At 35.4% G+C, this 22276-nt stretch overlaps 2 protein-coding genes and 1 long non-coding RNA gene across 6 annotated transcripts; 1 reads left to right on the forward strand and 2 right to left on the reverse strand.

The window, feature by feature from the left end:
* The first annotated feature begins 1110 nt into the window (after nucleotides 1-1110).
* On the forward strand, nucleotides 1111-5962 carry LOC112712049 (uncharacterized). 2 transcript variants are annotated; one of them, XR_011866096.1, is made up of 12 exons: nucleotides 1117-1450; nucleotides 1551-1635; nucleotides 1746-1815; nucleotides 2257-2317; nucleotides 2437-2490; nucleotides 2678-2834; nucleotides 2928-3015; nucleotides 3123-3232; nucleotides 3497-3603; nucleotides 4389-4499; nucleotides 4585-4839; nucleotides 5108-5962. XR_011866096.1 is itself a non-coding variant. In XM_025764831.3 (11 exons), the coding sequence occupies exons 1-11, from the start codon at nucleotides 1241-1243 to the stop codon at nucleotides 4699-4701; spliced, it is 1170 nt and encodes a 389-aa protein (XP_025620616.1). In that variant the 5' UTR covers nucleotides 1111-1240; the 3' UTR covers nucleotides 4702-5017. The 2 variants fall into 2 exon arrangements, 1 of the variants encoding a protein (XP_025620616.1); XM_025764831.3 differs by lacking the exon at nucleotides 5108-5962 and having other exon boundaries at nucleotides 1111-1450; nucleotides 4585-5017.
* On the reverse strand, nucleotides 5080-11234 carry LOC112712048 (alpha,alpha-trehalose-phosphate synthase [UDP-forming] 5). 3 transcript variants are annotated; one of them, XR_011866095.1, is made up of 5 exons: nucleotides 10597-11234; nucleotides 8025-10047; nucleotides 7622-7895; nucleotides 5788-7252; nucleotides 5080-5694 (listed from the first exon to the last, which is right to left on the reverse strand). XR_011866095.1 is itself a non-coding variant. In XM_025764829.2 (4 exons), the coding sequence occupies exons 2-4, from the start codon at nucleotides 10007-10009 to the stop codon at nucleotides 6944-6946; spliced, it is 2568 nt and encodes an 855-aa protein (XP_025620614.1). In that variant the 5' UTR covers nucleotides 10010-10047; nucleotides 10597-11234; the 3' UTR covers nucleotides 5080-6943. The 3 variants fall into 3 exon arrangements, 2 of the variants coding, with proteins under 2 accessions (XP_025620614.1, XP_025620615.1); XM_025764829.2 differs by having other exon boundaries at nucleotides 5080-7252; XM_025764830.2 differs by having other exon boundaries at nucleotides 5080-7252; nucleotides 10369-10815.
* An 8223-nt stretch (nucleotides 11235-19457) lies between these two features.
* Nucleotides 19458-20948, reverse strand: LOC140175007 (uncharacterized). The gene is made up of 2 exons (XR_011865178.1): nucleotides 20808-20948; nucleotides 19458-19663 (listed from the first exon to the last, which is right to left on the reverse strand). It is a non-coding gene; the product is annotated as an uncharacterized lncRNA (long non-coding RNA).
* Between the last annotated feature and the right edge of the window lie 1328 nt (nucleotides 20949-22276).

Genomic DNA, 22276 nt, shown 5'->3' on the forward strand with positions numbered 1-22276 from the left:
TAGAACAAGAAGAACAATAAAACCTATAACCACTTTGAAGAACAGTAAAACCTATAGGAACTTACAAGAAGAGTAAAACCTAGAATAAGAAGAATAGTAAAAACAGTGATATGAGATTTAGAACAAGAAGATCAATAAAACCTAGAAGAACATAGAAGAACAGTAAAGCATAGTTCTTCGATTTCGAAATCAGAAACAGAAATGTGAAAAATGTACAAGATGAGTAAAACAATAACGTACCTTGAATAATATTTTGTTGATGGTTTCTGCTATTATTCGCGACGAGTTCAAATGTCTCTTCAGTTTGGAATGTTGCTCGAAACTTTGTGGTTTGTGTTTTCTTTGAAGGAGAAGATGAAGAGTTAGCCATGACGAGCGATTATTCCGAAGAGTAACCGTTTGAATGACGCGCGTGGGTTGACGCTCCATTCGAAGGGAGTTAATGCACGTAGACAAGTTATTGAGTTGGGCTAACTTGTAAGACTTGCAAGTCTTTTTTGCTTGTATGTGTAGCAGACCCAAAAAGAAAATATACCACCATGTTACATATATACTAAAATTAATTATTAATATAAATTAAATAATATATATTTATATATAAATTTATAATAACTAATTTTAGTGAATATATATATATATATATATATATTAAGGACTAAACTACATCAAGAGTTAAACTATTTAATCACTTAACTTTTACCTGATAAACTAATTCTAGTACCTTATTAGTTTAAAAATAATACTACTACCTTTAAATTTTTTTATAAATTAAATTTAATCAAATTAGTCTAATATAATAATAATTAATTATAATTAATATTATTTTAAATTTTATTATTTAATTTAATTAAACTTAATTTATAACAAAATTTAGATATATAATATTATTCTTAATATAAAATACTATATGTGATAAATCAGCTGCATATTAATACTCGTAACACTTTTGACTTTTTTTTATAAAAATTCAAATACAATTAACTTTACATAAAATTAATAATTAAAAATAATAAAATAATTTAATTAATTTAACTCCACGTGAATTTTATTTTATTTGGCCATATCTTAATTTTGAGTATGGCCTTAAATTTGGAAGGGTCAAGTCAACATGGAATTAACTGGATAGGTTTCCCGATGCGAGAGTCAACCTCTCAACATAGCAAACGGAGGACGTCGTCGTTTTGAGAAGAAAATGACAAAAACGACAGATGATAGTTTAGTTGCGATGAATTGAAGGTCAATGCTGCTGGAGAAAATGACGGAAGTTTGCGTGCGAGTGCGAGGTGCAGTTGAAGCCATTCATTCTTGTCCATACCAAACCGTCCTTTACCTCGCTGGTGGAGCTTCTCAGCTTCTCGCCTGGCTGCTATCAGTTCCAGGTGCTTCAAATACCGTCCTTGAAGCTCTGGTTCCTTATTCCAGGATCTCCATGATTCAGTTACTTGCCAAGGTCCCTTCTTTCATTTCATCCCTATTCTTCTTCTCTCGCTAACCTACTTTTCTATTTCACTTTTGTTATCTAATTTGTTAAGTATTTTCTTTTTGTGTAGATTCCATCCCAGTTTTGCAGTCAACAGACTGCTGAAGATATGGCTTTGTTGGCTTACAATCGTGCTCTTAAGCTCTCCAAGCCAGGTTTTTTTTTAATCACTTCTCTGATAATTATAGTGTTTGTGGCAGAATTCGATGAAATGTTGCTTACAGTTATGAACTAATGTATTATGCATTTACTTGTTGGTGATTAGGATCCCCTGTTGTTGGTGTGGGATTCACTGGTTCTTTGGCTACCACTCGTTCTAAACTTGGAGAACACAGGTATTATCTAGTTTTATATACCATCTACAAAAGTGATTGATCAACATCACTATATCTTTATGCACCTCCTGAATGGTTCTTTTATCTTGTTTATGCCAATAAAATGAATTATGCAACACACAACCTATTGTAATAGTGTAATGAAACTAACCCAGAAGACAAGCTGCTGGAACCTTTTTGAAGCAATTAAATATTGAAGTTTAGTTCTCACTTTTCAAGCCAGTAGTAGACTGCACAAGTTCAACAATTTGCAAAATACTATTATCTACTACAACAGAAATAAGTTGATAAAGCGCCAACTTGGTTTGATATTAACACATGAACAATGATACAAAGCTTATGTTCTACCACATTAGGCTTATTATTAGACCACTTTAGCTTGCTGTCATCTAGCTGGAGGACTAGTACCATCTGAACTCCTCCTTTTATGTTCATTTCTAGATTTTATATGTCGACAAGAACCGCTGACCGACTTTGGATTTCAGGAGTGACACTTACTAAGGTGTTGTTACCCATACCCTCATCTTTGTTCTCTATGATGGGTCTTAACATAATATAAACATGTGATAATCACATGGTTCAAGTGCTGATTTAGACTGACCCACAAACTTTCTAATTTAGGGACTTCATACTAGAGAAGAAGAGGACAGAGTTTCCAGTCAACTTTTGCTCAAGGTGTGTTAAAGGTGTGAAGAAAAGTTGTCATTTTTATTGTTGTTTATTTGCAGTTATGAGTTGTTTATTTTCTTTTATTCATTTTTATTGTTCTTACTTTTGGAGGTTATGCATAAGAATCTTGGAGTCTAGATTTGTCTTAAATTTTTTTTTTAGTCGGTTTTTTGAATCTTCTGTTTGTTTCTAGGCTATTGCAAAGGCATGCAAAGTTCCAGCGACCTCTATCCCTGATTTCAGTGAATCAGTTGTAACTGAAGAATGTGAAAAGCAATTCAATGAAGAGCAAGAGTTAGAACAACTTATAAATGGTCAAATAGGCTTTAAAATCTATCCATTTTCAAGTGGTACGGTTAAATGTTTCAGGTGTATCAACATTAATGCAGTTAAGATTATATTCACCTCTTTTATTGGTTATTTTTTTAATCTTTTGCTTTCAGAGATACCAGCAGAAAGGAAAATAATTCTACCCGGTTCTTTTAATCCATTACACGAAGGGCATTTGAAGCTCATGGAAGTTGCTAGTCGGTAGATACACTCTTTCTATTCATAAAAAATGCTCATTTTTTTTTTATTTAGGGGCTTATAATGGTATCTACTTCAAAAAATGACGTAGTAAGAATACTTATATGCAGCGTTTGTGGTGATGGCTATCCATGCTTTGAACTATCTGCTGTTAATGCAGATAAACCCCCATTATCAGTGTCTCAGATCAAAGATCGTGTCAAACAATTTGAAAAAGTTGGTGAGATTATTTTTTCCCTCATATTGGTTCGAAGTGCACAAGTTTTTGGAATGGGCTCTTTGGCCTTTTTATTTGCTATATAATCAGTTCTACTACTCAAATTGTGAATCTAATATCACTGATGCACCTCCGTTTTGGAAGATGGCATATATGCTCTCCACTTATTTTATTTTACTTGTTACATACTTATATGTGAACTTTTTTTATTTGTCTTTGTTTGATGTTCTGCATAAAGCCATAATGACTTCTCTTCTTCCATTGCAGGAAAGACAGTAATTATATCCAATCAGCCTTTTTTTTATAAGAAGGCCGAACTTTTTCCGGGCAGTGCTTTTGTAATTGGTGCTGACACAGCTGTGAGACTTATCAATGTATGTATGAAATTACATTAATGCTGACATAAACTTCGCAATGCAACTTGCAGTATATGGTTCATGTGATATTCCTGAAACTGACTGACTTTTTTTTAAACAAATTGTGTATGTTTTTTTAAGTAAATTTGCGACATATGTTGTTTGAGTTTTGTGTACATCGAAATTGCTATTTGTCCTTGGATAAACTTTGAGGTTTCAGGTGTATAAGTTGAGATAGAAGAATGACTTTGTGAAAGTTATGTGAGACTTCAAATATATAGAGCGAAATTTAATATATCTAGACAGTCTTTAAAGTTGACATATATGCGCCATTGGCGTTGGTGAAGTGACGAAGAATTTGGTTTGGCAAAGATGTAGCAGAGGTTACAGTAGTTTAGGTTAAATGGGATAAGGTAAAGGGGTATTTCTTCCAGCCATGTTTTGATTAGGACCACCCAATGAAGCAGATAGGGTGCTTAGCCTACTTGGTTGTAACTTATTTTTGATATCTAAGTCTTGTGAATATCCTCTTGAAAATAATTAAAGTTCAGTTAACAAATGTAATTATGTATTCATAGAATCAAATGAGTAGCAAAGAAGGAAACAAATGAACATAGGAAGAAAGAACAGTAGACGGGGCATTTGCTATTTTCCATGTATTAAGGGCAAATAAGAACACTGACGTTACCCTTACCTAACACTCAGTTTGTATGTTAGTTATAGAGTAAGTGTGCTCTTCTGTTGCTTCAATATATTTTATTAGCCAAACTCTTGAAATTTCTTCATCTTACTTACCCTCGCAGCCTAAATATTATGATGGAGACTACAACAAGATGTTGAAGATACTCCTAGGTTGTAAAGAAACAGGATGTACCTTCGTTGTGGCTGGTCGGAATGTAGATGGTGTTTTCAAGGTATCACTTCATATATCTCTAATCTTGACATTCTTCTTTTTCACCTTCAAGTTTTTTGAGGCTATTATATTGTGTGGTGCAACAGGTTCTTGATGATATTGATGTTCCAGAGGAACTGAAAGACATGTTCATCTCCATTCCATCTGAACAGTTCCGCATGGATATATCCTCCACTGAGCTAAGAAAACGAAGTGGAATGTAGAAATCTTATTGCTAAAAATCAACTTTTGTATAGTCCAGAATGAAATCACTTACCACAATGAAGCATGAAACTGTCAGAGTCTACACGTTACAAGATATTTGTGTGCATCAGACAAGTACCTATTTGGCTATTTCTCATGTAAGACACCTATCTAGCAGAGTCATAGAGACGCGTCTGTATCACTGCCCATGTCTTCGAATGGTTGATGACTTTTTAGTTTTTACATACTACATATCTATCTTTTGGGGTTTTCTTTTTATAGTTAGTACTTGATTGTTAAAGAATTTTAAAAAATAAAATTGCTGTTATGTACTTATGTACTTATATTCATTGCATAATTTGCATGAAAATTCTTAAAATGTCTATTTTTCAGTCAGATTTTAATCATTGATTCATTGTTATATAGATTCATCAGTTTCTACTGGAACAAAAAGATTACAGTAGAGAGAATAACAAGACTTGGCCTTGTACAATCATTCACGGTGCCTCATACTAAGTATAATAGTATACTATATTTTGAAATACAATGAAAAACAATAAACAAGCATGCATGGTTGCATGCCTCCTTCGGTTCAGGCTGAGATATCATATGAAGAGGGAACAGTCAGGTTCAACCACCACAGCCTGCACCACAGCCTGCACCACAGCCGGCCCCACCGCACCCAGTGGTGCACGCTGAGCCATTCCCATAGTTGGCTGCATCGGCTCTGGATGATTTTTTGGGTACTCCATCTGCACAGAACAAGATGATAACTGCAAAAAGAGACAGGGTTGCTAATATAGCCCACAACAGAAAAACCAGTCTTCCAAGCTCTTCACCATAGCTGTCACTATCACCTTGACCTTGGTATCCTGTGTATTCCATCTCTTTCCATAGCCTCACCATCTTTCTATGAATCTCCTGATTCTATGTGCAAATGCAACCCAGCTTATAAAAGGGATAATTGCTGTTCTTCGAGAACTATGAAGAGGTGATGAGAAGAAGTCTCTGATCTAAGGATATGGCACAAAGGAAAAAGAAGGTGAATGATTATAAGGATTTATCCAGTTGACCTAGTTGACTCACATGAATAAAAATGTCTGCACCTTTTTTTTTTCTTGCTTGAGGGTATCTAATTTTCCAGCATGTGTGTGCCAATTATGTGCACGTTGGTTTGCAGTGGCAGACTGGCAGGGTCTCCAGTTAAATCTTATCCTGTAAGCTATATAGCTAACAAAAAAGTGAACGACCAATAGAATAAAGTCCTTCTCTTTGCTAAAATATCAAAGCTTTCACATTCATTTATTGCCACTTGTCACTCCAAAATTTGTTGACAGCCAACCTCAACCCTATTTCGCAGATATCTAAAAACTCTCTTTAAACCTAACTGTTTAATTGTTTGGTCAGATACCTAACTGATTTATTCCTGTTATACTTAAAACCAATTGTACGGAAATTTGTGCGTAGGTAGGACTATAACTGAAAAAGATTAAAAGAGGGAAAAAATAAGAGAAAAAAGGACTTGCCTTTGGAAATGTTCTCGTGCGGCAAGCTTTGAGAGAGGTATAGGTTTCCAAAGAATGGCGGCTGTGGGTCAAAAAGAGTGAAATAAGTACAATACAATTCGGAGTTAATGAGGTACCTTTTACAAACTTAGGGTTTTGTATTTATAGAGGGTGAGTGATTGAGATATTTTTTTGATATTTTGGTAATCACCCTCAATTTGTTTCGATTTAGTTTTGTTATAGTCTGAAATTCTCTAAATAGGTCTCAGTCTTATTTATTTTATTCAAATTCTGCTTTATAAGTATAATTAGGCCGGGTTATAGCTAATGGATCAGAAAATAAAAAGATATTCAAGAGCTTGCAAATACAAGTAGCACTACTAATCCACTGATATCTCTGCCTAAAAGTATACTTGATAAACTCTCACAATGTAACATTGGTTCCTGATCAAGAATCACATTATACACCAGAATGGTCATGCTGGAACCAATAATCGACATAAGAAACAATCACAAACAATACAATTATCTACTTGCATCGTACTCCTAAAAAAGTTGTTATGTACTTGCAAAACATCCTAGATAATCGAAGTTGCTACAATCTTGACATTTATCAAGGATCGACCTGGAGAGACTAGGATCTCAATAAATGAAGACAATTCAGCCAGCAAATCATATATATAGATATCAATAAATATGAACCACACTATCTCAGTATAGACAAATACACTAGGGCCTATGACATATGTGCTACATATCAGGATGCTACATGAGGAGGCTGTGGAGAACTTGTAACAGACTGCTCTGAAGCATTGGCAAGCCCCTGCAACATTCTCAGAATCTCACTTGTGTCTTCCAAGTAATACTTGGCCTTGCTCGGCTTCTGACCGACGGTGCAAGGAAACACCTCTGCGACCGGAGAGAGGGATGCCCTTGCATTCATTATTACACCAAACATGTCCTCATCTGACCTGTCATCTCCAATGCATAGAACAAAATCTGGGATCACTCCCATTTGTTGCATTGTTAAGAGAAGGCGTTCTGCAACAATACCCTTGCTCACCCCCTGTCCCATAAACAGCACATAAAAAATATAGTCAACCCCAAAAGGGTGAACCACAGCCTATAAAAATAAGATTCAATGCTGGAAGTTGGAACATGTTGCATTTTTTAAGTTCCAAAGCAAAGAAACCATAGAAATGATAGCACTAGCAATGAATGAATGGGGAATCATGTGTCCATGACAGACATAACAAATGATAGAACAAGCAGGTTTTTTGTCTTTCCTCTCATTATACGGCTCACAAGCCACAAGCCAGAAGAGTAACAACAATAACAGAACATTATCCAAGAAGCCAGAACAATAAAATGCATACATAATATGACAAAATGTTACTAATATTGTGATATGAAACATGGAGCTTTTACAACTGACCTGAGGTTTGACTTCCACGATGTGAGGACTACTTTTAACAGAAACAGGCTCATTGGCAAGAACACTTTCCAGATGATCCAGAAGCTCCTTAGCCTGGCATGAACCGAAATCTCGGTCTGCAAACTCATAATTCCAAACAAGAGCAGTTTCTTTGGTCTCTATGTTAGAACCATCAGTTGTTTCCGTGTACAACTGCATTACTGGCTCGGCAATCTGCTTCCAGTCGAAATCCGGCACAGAAACACATTCTTCCCAGTCTGCATTATGATTTGTCCTGAAAACAAAAGAAAAAAAAAAGATAAACTATTTAATTTGAGCAAGGTTCACCTAGGAAAAGCCCTTATTTTATTCTTCTTCAACAATCCGCAATCACCATAACCATGCAGAAAGAAAAAGGACATACCTCACGAAATAACCATGCTCTGCTGCAACTCCAAGCCTTTCACAAGAGGAAAACCAGTCAGTAAGAGTTTTTCTCTCCTTTCCACTTACAATGAAAACACAATTCTTGGTGTCCTTGCACAAGCTGTTCAAGATGGCAACAGCCTCAGTGCTAGGTGTTGTACTAATTGAACCGGGCTGCATCATGGTACCATCATAATCCAAAAGAATGGCTCGGTGTTTGGTCCTCTTATAAGCTGATACAATATGTTCCACTGATAGCTTTCTAAAGTTTGGATCCAAAGCAATAACCCGAAATCCTAAACCAAAGCCAATTCCCCAGCATCTCCTTCTCAGATGATCTCTACATGCCCTTTCCAGATCCTGCAAGAAGCTCCGCGCCCAATATGCAACATCATGGGTACTGACATACCTATAATGCTTCTCGTGGCGCATCTGTTTTTCGGACTCTGGGACGATAAGTGCCGAATCCATTGCTTCAGCAACAGCATCAATATTCCACGGATTCACTCTAATTGCCCCACTTAATGATGGGGAGCAGCCAATGAACTCAGACACCACCAGCATGCTCTTCTTTTGAGTAAATGAGCTTGTCCCTAGAATCTTATCTATCTTGTCACTTCCTTGTCTACAAATGATGTATTCATAGGGTATAAGGTTCATACCATCTCTCACTGCTGTAACAAGGCAACATTCAGCTATCACATAATAAGCTATCCTCTCATAAAACTGAAGTGGCGTATCGATCAATATTACGGGTGTGTATCCAGGCCTTCCAAATGTACTATTGATCCTTTTCACTGTGGCATAAGTTTCACTCTGGACCTCCTGTACATCTTTTCCACGGCCTCTTGCAGGGTTTGCAATTTGGACCAAAACAACCCTGCCCCTCTTGTCAGGATGTTGTAAAAGCAACTGTTCCATAGCCAAGAGTTTTAAGCTGATTCCTTTAAAGATATCCATGTCGTCAACCCCAAGCATCACAGTTTGACCTCTGAACTTGTTTTGTAACTCTTCAACCTTGTTTTCCGTCTCAGGAAGATTCATGACTGACTGGAGCTGCCCTATGTGAATCCCAACAGGAAGAATCTTAATGCTTACTGTTCTTCCATAGTACTCAAGACCAATGTAGCCCCGCTTGGATTGATAGGAAAGGCCAAGCATTCTACTGCAGCAAGAAAGGAAATGCCTCGCATAATCAAAAGTATGAAATCCAATAAGGTCAGAATTCAAAAGAGCTCTAAGAAGCTCATCCCTAACTGGGAGGGTTCGGTATATCTCGGAAGAAGGGAATGGACTGTGAAGGAAGAATCCTAGCCTTGCCCTATTGAACCTCTTTCTCAGAAATGTTGGAAGAACCATGAGATGGTAATCATGAACCCACACAAAATCATCATCAGGGCTAATGACTTCCATTACTTTATCAGCAAATATCTTGTTAACAGAAACATAAGCTTGCCAAAGGGACCTATCAAATCGACCACCGAGATCAGGCGAGAGCGGAAGCATGTAGTGAAACAAAGGCCACAGATGCTGTTTGCAAAATCCGTGATAGAATTTGGTAAAAAGCTCTGGAGGGAGGAAAGTGGGAACACATTTGAATGTGTCAAGCAAGTTCTGAGCAACATCATCTTGCTCGCTCGGCTCGATTTCTTCCTTCAGACAACCAATATAAATAGTTTCTACATCTTCACCAAGACCATCTTTGAGCTGCAAAAGAAGAGAGTCCTCGTCCCATGTGAAGTCCCACGTACCATCCTCTTTTCTTTGTGCCTTTAATGGAAGCTGGTTACCTACTATGATCATCCTATCTTGAGAGATTGAGGATGGAGCGTCCGAACCAGCACTGTTGCTTGCCTCGTCGTCTAGCTCAGACAGCACTCCAGCAACAGTTGCCACTCGAGGAAGCCTTTTCTTTTCGCGGCTGAAAGTCGGCGAGTCACACGAAGTAAGCTCTAACAAATTAGAATATGACCTTGAAACCATTTCGTTGATGACCAAGCTTTAGATTGATTATCACAATCCTGAAAACAACCACAAGGAGGATGCAATTTCAGAAATCTGCAAACATCTTAACTATCATAATATCCCCCTAATTAACTAAGAGTCCAGCAAAATCAATATCACATAATGGCTTTTCTTGATTTCTTCACTCCTCAGTTGGCTTGAAAGTGAGTCAATTAGTAACTACCTAGTAGACAAATTATATTTCAACAGAAAAAACAACCTATCTATAACAACAATTTGAGAAAACCCAAGGTAGAGCATATGAATCTGCTGATAAAATTCACCTAGGAGCTAAATCTGATAAAAACACCAACTACAACAATGAGTTTTCCACCTACCAAGAGAATCATGTAGCAAGTAGATGACTTTGAACACATAAAAGGGGATCGATTCAAACAGCAAGAGACATACAAATGCAAGGTTAAACCATCTTGAAGGATTGGGGGTAAAAGCTCAAAAGAAGCTGAAGTAGCAAATGAAATGAATGAGCAGAGAAGCAGCTCTTGAAAACAGCAATGAAGCACAAGGTGAACAAAAAACAAAACAAAACAAAACAAAAATCATACCTAGAAAGTGAAAGGTGGAGTAAGAGTTGGTAGATGAGATTGACAGACACCAAAGATTCCTTTCTCTGTTCTCTTGTCTTCTGAGTCACACCACACAACACAACACAACACAACACAAGGCCGCAACCTTGAGAGAGTGAGAGAACAATGGCGTCAAGTAGGGAATACTCCTTCACTTTTCTTTCTCTACACAAACACCAACTTCATTCATTTTTCATTATTTTTTAATATTCATTTCAATGATATTTATATGTGTCTTTTGGAACCAACACAAACTAGATGTCTTTATACAAAGAACTTGATTCTCTTTTTCTTCTTTCTTTCTTTCACGCGCACACACTCACTCACTCACTCTACAATCTACATCCCTTAACCAGGGTTACTTTTCCTTAATCACTAGTTAACTCCACCTTAAATAATTACTAATACCCCTCAAGGCTCAAAGTTTCACAGTTAACTAGCGCGTGTAATCCACCACCATCCATCTCAGTTTTGCATTCCCAGCATTGCATAGATTCCCTTGTTTTTACAGATTTCATATCTAGCGGCAAACCCTTAAATGGAGCTCAGTACCGCGACGGATTAGTCCTTGACCTGCCGGGTTGGGGGATACCGTGGGAAACAAAAAAAAAAAAATATCTAGTTTTTCTTTTTTTTTGGGTCAACTCAAAATATACTCTCACAAAGTCTCAACTTATCAAATTTATTAACCTTGACTAAAGTTGATATATTTATGAACGAACTCGTTACACACGCTTAGATTTTATTTTTGTTATTGAATTAATGTGGTGGTTTTATTAATGTCAAATTTGTAAGAATTTTCTGAATAAAGCACTGTATTCTAATTTTGATAAAATAATTGATAATAAATTATCTAAATTTGTTATAACAAATTGCATATATGATCCATGTGAAAATATCCTACAATATATCTTGAAAAATAAAATTATTCCTTCCCATTCGGCTACTGTTAAACAGTTTATACAGTATTTTAATGATAAATAATTATATTTAAATTTTCATACAAATGTTAATTGTGCTCAAAACCCGGGAAAACACTTTTAGCTGGACATGAGAATTGAGATTATGAAAATTCCCAAAAAAAATGTACCTATGCACTCACGTGTTCTTTCTGACTGACTTGTTTTTTTTTTTTTAAATCAATCTACCCCTTTACATGTTCAAAAATGTCCAGAATACTATACTAGTATTTATCCCAAAATTGCATGTGTCCAAAACAAAATATATATCGCAAAATTTCATCCACCGTATTACTAGTTTACTATCTATCACATACCTTCTTTCATTAGTTTGTAAGAAACTATCTAATTAATGTAAGTTTTAGTGAATATAGGATCAATTTTGTTATCATATTTGTTAATTTTTATTTTATTGTTTTAAAAATAATTTTTCAAAAAATTAAATTAAATAAGTATGCTGAAACTGTGACTGTGTGACACAAAATTAACTAACTTGTTGAGGAAAATTATTTTGTTGTACTTTACTTCTAATGTATCACAAATCTTTTATATAAGAAAATTCTCTTCTTACTATCAGCCTCTAGTTTGATCAGGAGACTACTTCAAACTATATTTTCGACCAAATTAAATAAATATATGTTAAACTATTATTTTTCAATGAAACAAAGTTGATTGTGAGATCCAATGACTTGTATAATATTGTGAGACACACTTTATGTATAAAAGTTAAGAAGATAATGAAAGTTTGTGATTTCAATGCCAACTACTTGAGGGTTACGATTAGTAGATCTTATCTCATACATATCATGCTTGTTGCCGCTAATTTTGAAACATGTACTTTTAATTATATAGTGTACTATTAAATATTATCATTAATTAATCAATTAGTTTTATTAGTTTATCTTAATTTGCTTGTCAAACAAATTTAGAAAACAAAAACAAAAAGCTTGTTAGCATGCTTGGCCCGGAGTTTAAAAAGGTGAAATGGTTGGTTGTTTTGGGAAAATTAATGTCATTATGTTGATGCTTACCCTAATTAAGTAGAGTGAAATAAATTTTGGAGACCACTTTAATAAAGACACTAAAAATGTCTTTTTTTAAATATGTTTATATATGTCATATTATTATTGGACATTTTTATTAAATCGGTTAATAATTTATTTTAATAAATCAAAATAAAATCGGTTTATTATATCAACAATAATAAATCTATTTGTCTGTATTATAATTATTAGACCCGATTTGATCCGATCCAATTATACAATCTAAATCGAATATCTTTAAATTTTTTTATAAAAAGATAAATATATTTCTGACTTTTTGTTTTGCATACATTTAAATTCCTAAAAGTTTAAAAATACAATCAGATCCCAAAAAAATTGGATTTATTGTTATTGTTATAAAAAATGATTTTATTATAATTTATTAAAAAAATTAAAAAATAACTGATTCATTAATACGTCTAATAATAATACGGTATGTAAACATTTTTATAAAAAGACATTTTACACGTCTTTTATGGAACTATCCCATAAATTTTAGGCTCTTGCGCTCTCTACCGTTCAAAATGTGTAAATTGTTCAAGTGAAAAAAAAAATTCAACTCTTGTGATGATTGTTCCTTTCCTTAATCATTTCGTGTTCCATTCTCTCAAAGTATTGGGTATAGCATTACGTAATTGAGATGTTTATGGAGTCATACTACGGGCCACACAGCACTAACTTTTGTTTGGAAGGAGAGAACCTTCAAATAAGTAGAGTTTTCAATGATTTCTTTGGGCAATGTTATATAACAACGCCATGATTAATTGATTATTATTCTCAAATTAATTAAATATGCATTGCTTTGTGACGTTGAGTGAATGTGTCCACCCAATTTGGAAGCTTAGCTAACCATAATCATCATGATATTGATGCGACACTATATTAATATTCATTAGTTTATTAGCCTTCTCATTCTCACTTTCAACTTATTATTCTTAGGTTCATACTCTTGAGCTTAATTAAAATTTTTGTGATCTTATTGTCCAATTGATTATTAGTGTGTGAAGAACGTTGAAGAATATACTATAATGATTTTCAGGAACCCAGAAACAAAAAGGTTCTTTCAAGAAAGAGTGGTGCAAAATTTTAAGAAAAAGTGGAGCGTACGTAAGGGGAAAATATTCGGTTTTTGTTTTTCGTGTGGGAGATAGAAGGGTGTATTTTTCAATGATGTGAGAAGAGAAGTGTTTAATTTCATTATGGGAGCTACAAATCGGAGGCACCGAGTTGTTTTATTTTTTTCCCAAACAATCACAAATCGGACGGTCCAATTTGTGATTTCAAAAATAAAAATTTTTTTAATGTTGAAATCGGACCGTCCGATTTCTATTTTAAAAAATAAAAAAAATAAAAAATACAAAACGGACTATGCGATTTGTAGTTTTTTTTTTATTAAACAAATCGGACCCTCCGATTTGTTGTTTACTTTTTTCTTCAAACAAATCGGACTGTCCGTTTTGAATAAAATACCATATAAAAAAAACACCTAATCTTCCCATAACAACAACGTATTACACATATATTTATACAATATAAAAAAAAATTAGCCGAAAATATTCTACCCCTATCACTCTATATGTACTTTCCAGTTTCCACCCACTACTCGTTATTTATGGCCATCAATATTGCTGTGTAATTTTCCTTCATTGCTTTTTGTTTGTACTGGTTCAAATTCCACCTAGATTATAGCTATAATAACATTATTATAAAATTAATAAATATACATGTAAGACTTTAGGTTATGTTACAGTCAAATTAATTAACAAGAAAATAAATGTATAGAGTGAAGACAAAACTAGTGAGGCCCAGTCCAGTTCGAGTGTTAAATATCTCATATCATATAGCATACTTCTTTGACATTTTTTCTTTGAGAAAAAATAAAAAAAAAGAAGAATTTATATATAGAGTTATTACTACAGATATATATAAGTTAATGATGATATACAAATTAAAGTAACTACTTATATTATTGCTAATTTTCCTTTTTCTTTGTCAAGTCAAAACCAATTCAATATGATATATGTTGTGACCAAAGAATTTATATTATTGAAAGTGATGAAACTAACTAAGCTAACTCCTCAGTCCCCACAATGTTGAGATGACATAATTTGCATCATATACACCAATGCAGTCCACTTCAAAAAGAAAAATGCATGGTGATACTTCGTTTTCTCTATCTATGCTTTTCCTTTGATTCCGTTAAAATGAAAAGAATTTAATTAGAAGAAATTAAAATAACATATACAAGTTCCAATATATATAACTACTGTTTGATACTACTTTTTACTATATATAGGGTCACTGAATCCAAGGTCATTGAAAAGATTAAAAGAGCTATACTGTATATGACTCATGCAATACATTCCAATTGCCAAGGATTCAACGGTGGAAGAATTTACATGGCATCAAATTCGTATGTTGTTGAAAATGTTATGACGTGTACGATCCCAAGTAGTTTTTAAAGTTAGCGTTTACATGGCTTATGTCCCCCTTGAAAACGATATGTAACTGTAGAGTGTAGAGTGTAGAGTGTATATATAGTATATAATAATCAAGAAATAAACAATAGGTGTGGCAGGGGCAAAAGTGGGAAATCTACTCTCCCAGGCTCCCAGCCCCACCAATTATTGTCCTAACATCATTCTCCAACCACTCACAATAATAATAATAATAATAATAAGATGATCAACCAAGCATAGTATAAAAACATAGTTGTTCATTATTTCTACAGTACGGTTCACTGTAACTGATGTTGGTTGAGTAAGTGAGAAATTAAATATGTATCCAATTAGTGCACAAGTGCATTTGCATAATAGATATATCAACTGAATAGTTTTTTTTATATGTCCATTTTTTTTTAATCCAAGGAGGGCTTCTAAAGTGAGATTAAGATCAATATTTTATAAAATATTAAAGACTTATTTGGACGTTATTTTTTAAAAAAATTTATTTTGTTTAAATTGTTTTATAAAAATAAAATTTATTTTATGTTTAAATATTTTATATAAAAATATTTTTTATTTATTAATTTTGTTTAGATAAAATAAAATATAAGTTTTTTTTTGTTTATTTATTATGTGAAAATATCTTTTTTTTTTAATTTAAAATTTATAAATTATAGTTTTTCAAAAATATATTTTTATTTTTTTAGTGTTTTTTTTTTACTATTATAAATTTATCAAATACACTAAAAAATAAAAAAGATCTTCTTTTATTAAAAAGGATTTTTTTATGGATTTAATGCCGCTCAAACAAATGCAAATACCTTGTTATTAGATGAAACCATAAGTATGTTTGTTTCTTCTAAGAATAATTTTATTCGAGTATTTAAATTTTGTTATGGGCTAGTCGTGGTTTCGATAACTAAAAATATTATGCGTAAAATCTATTTAGTTATCAAATAAAATCAATTATCGTGCATTTGTAAAAGTTTATATATATTATTCGTATATATTTTAATATTTATTATTGTTTCGAGGGTCACCTGAAATCAGATGATAGTTGGGCTTGTTTACGAAGTCCAAATATTCAAAGAGGTTAATCTCCGACTTGTTCTATGTTAGAGAGCTGCTGTTCGAGTTTGTGCTGAAAATGATGGGGTGGTATTTACAAGACGCTCTAATGTCTAAGTCAGCAAGGGTTAAGCAGGTTTAAGTGTATTGTAACTTAAAGATACCTGAATGTGTCAGGATATTTATAGGTGATGAGCCAATAACTACCGTTGAAGTAGTTCTACTTTTGATGGGAGATAACTGCCCCTTCATCTTAGGGCTGTTGAGATCTCTCTTCTAGAAGAAGGTGAGAGATTTGGGGACACAGTTACTTATGGAGATAAGTTCAAACTGCCTGTTGACGTTAAAGCCGACCTCCTCAAAAAGGTTGGATGTGCAGTAGAGGCCACTCTCTTAATTGGGCCTTTTGACTTTAATGGGCCTGGCTTATGTTTTTAGGTTAGGGTATGAAAAGTGCCCATACTTGAATCCGATCTCTTTACATTAAGTCGGGTTCAAGTATAGCTGAAGTCGGAGATGTTCAAGTCAGTATCTTCTGTTAGCTCAGAAGACCGACGTGATTTTGAATTGAAAACCGATGTGATTTCGGGCTGCCAACCGTCGCGTCTGTTGGCTTTTCGCATTAACACGTGGGGAACAGTTACATTGGTAACAGAGCACCTTTTAAATGAGTAGGGCTTTTCATTTTTTTGCCCCTAGTATTCTTATAAATACTTTGACCTTTTTCCTCTTTCTTCTTTTTCGTCTTCCTCTGTAAACTTTCTTTCTTTCTTTTTGCGCCTTCTTCGTCTTCATCCAGCCCCCTCGTTTTCCAATGTTTGGCGTATTAAGATGTTCGCTTCTCCTCTGTTAAAGACTATCTTCCCTTCGTTCTATTTCAAAGAAAGGTTAGTTTCTTGCTACTGCACTTTTTACAGTATTCCTACTGTTATTGTGATATCTACTTGTTGGACTACGTGTTTGTTGCGAGGTTTTATGTAACTTTCATATGTTGTTGTTATTTTGGTACTGTATGCATTAGGGACCTTCATTTTTTCTTAAAAAAGCTATACCTTTGTGGTCGTGGGTTGCTCTTTTTTTTTTTTGAAGAAAATTGTCTTTTGTTTCAAAATTGGTTGGTAACATTTGTTTTTTTTTTTTGTGGAATGTAGGTATCTCTTCTTTTACACCCTTTTTTCTTTTCAAAAATGTCTTCCCGAATTTCTGAAGACTTGTTGAAATAGGTAAATTCCTCTGTACTTTCTTCTCACCCGATAGTTGATAGTGTTTTTGTGGATGAACTTCGTAAGCATCACAAAATCTGTAGCTCTGTTGATGATGAGGCCAAATATGAAATAATAGCCCCTGACCTTGAGGATCGGGTTTGTTGTGGGAGGGTCACCGAGTCAGAACCCGACTTTATTTTTATGTATGACTGCTTGTTTACTCGCCTAAGAGTTATCTTTCTTTTTTCTGCCTTTGAGATAGAGGTGTTGTCCCACTATAGAGTGGCTCCTTCCCAACTCCATCCAAATTCTTGGAGTTTTCTTAAGATTTACCAACTTATCAGCTATGAACTTGGATTTCCGATCTCCTTGAAAGTATTTTTCTATCTTTTTTCATTTGACAATGCCTTTTAATGCCCAGAGCAAACAGCAGTGGGTCTCCTTTCAAGCTATTCAAGGTCGGAATGTGTTTTCTATTTTTGACGAGTTGTTCCATGATTTAAAATTTTTTTTTTGAAGTTCGAGCTGTTGAGGGCCATCACCCTTTTTTTTTAGTGATAACCATGAACCCCTTTTTCAATTGTACTAGGCAAAAGCGGTCCCTGTAGAGAAGTACAATTTAGTAGATCTGGACGAAGTAGAGGAAGCTGTGGTTGAGTTCCTCCGAGAGGCTTGGAGACGGACTCCAAACCTCAACACCAAAAATTTTTTTCTCGAAACTCCAAGCTATGCCCGTACCGAGCTAGGTAGCCACCTTTTTTAATTTTGTAGACAACTAAATTATTTTTCCGACTTGTCTGTTGATATTTTTTAATTTCATTTTGTAGAAAAAATGAAAAGTGGGTCTAAAGCGTACTAGAAGGTCCAGGAAGCGAAGAGAAACGCCCGTGCTTGAGCTACACAACTTCAAGAGAGTAACAAGTTGGGTATACCCTCCCCGATTAGATCTGATTCAGGGACATCCTCTTCTCAGAACAAGTCAGTAATCCCTCCTCTGTCTCCTCCTCTTCCACTTCCTTCTTTAGTTCTTACTCCTTCAGTTCCTCCTTTCTCGGAGCCGACCTCTAAAAAGAGGAAGACTTCAAAATCCAGCATCGTTAGCATTGATGATGCTGGGTTTGACGGGGTAAAGTTTTGCGAGAGGCATGTTCTTCCTCGTAGCTTTATTACTATAGATGATACTTCTATCGAAAATCATCTCAAGGTCTTAATCCGAAGGGGGATCCAAACTACTGGCGTATGCTCTGCCTTTCTTAAGGAGTGCGAAAAGGCTCCTCTGAATGCTACACAATATTCTTTGGAGGCCCTTCAGGCCGAGGTGGCCACTCTTAGGGAGGCCGAGAAGGGGCTGGAAGAGGAGAAAGTAAGTTTGGAGGTTGAGCTTTCCAAAGCTCGGGAGAGGGAGAAGGAGTCTGCTAATTCTTGTGCTTTGGCTGAGGGGTTGCTGAAGAAGTCCCAAGAGAATCATGTAAGGGTTTGTAGGGAGAATCTGGAGCTGAAGAAGGAGATGGAGCAGTTTAGGGAGAGTTACATAGACTTGGAGGAGTTGGTTGTGGAAGGGACGGAGCAGGTATTCAGGGTGTTGAAGGACCAGGTTCAGGTTATCGCTCCCGACCTTGACTTGTCTCCTCTTTATCCTGATAAGGTCGTAATCATGGAGAAGATTGTTTTTCCTCCTCGTCCGCCTACTGACTCGGAGCTAAAAACTGATGCACAACTCTTGGTGGAGTCTCCTCCCCAGGAAGTTGCTACCTCCTTGGAAGTTCCTTTGAGTTATTCAGCTCTACCCGAGGTTGCTCCTGCCGAAGAGACTCTTCAGACCCTTTCGACTACTACAGCTGACCCGACCTCTTCAGACTTCATGCTCTCCTTATAGCATTTTCTTGTCAATTTTTAATCTCCTCTAATTAAGGGTGTTCGCAGTGCGGTTTGGTTCGGTTTTTTAGAAAAAAGTCATTCGATCCAATCGTTTAATTTAACTGCGGTTCAGTTTGGTTCGGTTTTTTTATCGAGATCATCCGAACCAAACCAAACCAATTAAATTCGGTTTGATTTGGTTCGATTTGTTCGGTTTTTTCAATCGATTAAAAAAATGTCATTTTATTTCACAAAGCCATAACATATAAAAGTAAAACTACATCCACAAGAGTAAAAAAAGTCTTAATACAATGAAATTCAACGATAAAAGAAATTATAATACCACAATTAAAATTATTAAAAGTTTAATAGTCTATACAATAAAAGATAAAAATAAATTTTCAGCAAAAGACAATCATGTTTTGGTGTTCTCTCCTACAAAACTGCAAAACATCTTTAAACAAATCAACCTGAAATCAAAAGGCAAATAATAATAATATAGCACCAGTGATTAACACAGATTGAGGAGATGCTATCTTTTACAATGGTACCTTTGTTAACAAGACAATTATTTTTAATAGTGATAATGCAAATGAAATAGAATGCAGAATAAATTTAAACTAATAATATCTCCTTTCAAATGCACCTTCAAATTTAGTTAGCACATTCAATCAGAAAAGGATTCAAGTGCTCAACACAAAAAATATCAAATTCAAGCAAGCTCATATAAAACTTCTCTCCTTATATCAAGTTAGATGATTTAGAGTCTGGGTCTAAAGGGATATTTCTGATATAGGCTGCATGAGTTTGAGTTAACTTTAGGTAACAAATCTTGCTTTATAATATGCATTTCTTAAATACTTCTGTTTCAATTTTTGTATTTTAATGTTTTAAGCTAAATTTTTTTGCATTATAGTTGAAAGTATAATGACATACTGCTGATCTTAACATGTCATAATCTACACTCATAATTAGCATGATATATAAATAAACAACCAAATAATTAAGGGCATGCACAAATAAAGAATCAAATCTCTCATATACACATGTAAATCTTAACATCTGCATTGACTCTTTAGCCTTGTATAAAACACACACATTTATGTAAAATATTTTAAGAACCAGTCTGCAACAACATGACTTGATTCATGGAAAGCTTGCTCATCACCAGGTTGAAAAAATATATATATTATTAGAAAAACTCTTAACACTTATTACAATAAACTCTAACAACACATATAACTTGGAGTAGAATGCTATTCTCCACACAATCTATCCACGGTAAACAAATTTAGAAATTCATTAAACAACCAGCAATAATACCAACAAAAGTAATTCATACCGTACAAAATCAAAATCCTGTTCTTATTATTCAAATTTAGTTGACCATACTGATTTCAATCTAACCCTATAAAGATCCAGAAGCTCCAAAACATACTACATCACTTCAAAAGTAATTCGATAATTCAACACTCAACAGAATAGCAAAACAAAACACAATAGAGGCAGTTTCAGTAATTCAACAGCACAAAACAAACACCAGAAGCAGTTGAAGCAATTGGAGATGAAGTAATGAACAAGAAATAGAACATCAATTCCAGTCAAGTTACATACCTGACTCGGTGGCTCGGGCTCCATATCTGACTTGAAACAGTGCTCTGTGTCCGCTGGGTGAGTGGGTGGTGCTGGGTCTGACTTGCGAGGATGTTGCTGGGTGTCGGGTTCTCCGTGCTACTGGAGTACTGGACTACTGGCTGCGACTTGCGACATGCGAGGGAGGTCCTGGGCATCTGGGCGCTGGGATCTGGCTGTGGCTGGCTGTGTGTTGGGCTGCTCTGTTCGCGATGAGGTCCTGGGAGCAGTAGAAGGGTGGCGATGCGAGGAAGGTCGGCAGCGCGGCGAGGTGGTGGGAGGAATGGTCCCTTGCCGGCGCTGAGAGGTGCAGAGAGCGAGGCTGTGCTGAGACCTAGGGAGAGAGCGGCTAGGTTTAGTTCTTCGTTTGGGGGTGTGGATTGGGGATTGCTGGGGGGTAGGCTAGGTTACGTGCATTTGGGGGGTGGGGTGGGCTTGGTTTTTTTTAGGGTTTTTTATCTTTCCGGTTCGGTTCGGTTCGGTTAGAGTTTTCAATGTCAGAACCGAAAACCGAACCAAACCGCAACAAAAACAGCAAAATACATTTTTTTTTATTTTTTCAGTTTTCAGTTTATTCGATTTTTGGTTTTTTCGGCTCGGTTGGTCAATTTAGTTCGGTCTGGATCGGTTTTGAACACCCCTCCCTCTAATGGTGGCAATTCCCTCTTCTGTTGGGAACTTCATGCAAAGATGAGGAGTGGAGACGACTGCTCCTAATCAGTTTAGGGTCGTCCTCCCAATCAGGGCGTTATAAGCTGACGTCACATCGATGACAATGAAGTTGATGTTTAAAACTTTGGACCTTAATCCCTTTCCAAAGGTTGTATATAGAGGGATGAAGCCTAGTGGCTTAATAGGAGCATTGCCCAATCCGAAGAGAGTATCCGGATAGGCTTTTAGTTCCTTCTCTTCCAATCCCAACTTATCAAATGCCGACTTGAACAGTATGTCGGCTGAGCATTGGCGGGGATCATGGTAATTACTACTGGGTCATCGTGCCCGGGTACGATGCCCTGTCCATTATTCCTGATTTGATAGATTTCTTTTAAATGTCTCTTTCGAGACGACTTGGTCAGCCCCCTCCAACGAATCCCCCTGATATCATCTGAACATGTCGTTCTGGAGTTTGCAGAGACGGACCTCTTTGCTCTAGGTTTTCATTGTCTCTCTTCCTTTTTTCGTGATTGTCCGACCTTTTCATGAGATATCTGTCCAGTTGACCTTCCCTGGCCAACTTTTCTATCACATTTTTCAGGTCATAGCAATCATTTGTTGAATGTCCGTACAACTTATGATATTCACAATACTCATTACGGCTTCCACCCTTTCTGTTTTTTATTGGACGCAGGGGAGGAAGCTTCTCGGTGTGACAAATTTTCCTATAAACATCCACGAGGTAAATTGTAATGGGTATAATTGTGGTATCTTCTGGGCTTCTCAGGTCCAACTTC

This window comes from Arachis hypogaea, chromosome 9 (assembly GCF_003086295.3).
Source record: "Arachis hypogaea cultivar Tifrunner chromosome 9, arahy.Tifrunner.gnm2.J5K5, whole genome shotgun sequence".
Taxonomy (NCBI): domain Eukaryota; kingdom Viridiplantae; phylum Streptophyta; class Magnoliopsida; order Fabales; family Fabaceae; genus Arachis; species Arachis hypogaea.

Bases quoted from the DNA above. Each gene is read 5' to 3' on its own strand.
- LOC112712049 (XM_025764831.3), top strand. From the start codon at position 1,241: ATGCTGCTGGAGAAAATGACGGAAGTTTGCGTGCGAGTGCGAGGTGCA. The intron at 2,491-2,677 runs GTGTGTTAAAGG...GTTTGTTTCTAG, and splicing joins CCAGTCAACTTTTGCTCAAG to GCTATTGCAAAGGCATGCAA. The intron at 3,016-3,122 runs GTAGATACACTC...ACTTATATGCAG, and splicing joins CTCATGGAAGTTGCTAGTCG to CGTTTGTGGTGATGGCTATC.
- LOC112712048 (XM_025764829.2), bottom strand. From the start codon at position 10,009: ATGGTTTCAAGGTCATATTCTAATTTGTTAGAGCTTACTTCGTGTGAC. The intron at 7,896-8,024 runs GTATGTCCTTTT...TTTTGTTTTCAG, and splicing joins GAGCATGGTTATTTCGTGAG to GACAAATCATAATGCAGACT. The intron at 7,253-7,621 runs GTCAGTTGTAAA...TTTATGGGACAG, and splicing joins TCGTGGAAGTCAAACCTCAG to GGGGTGAGCAAGGGTATTGT.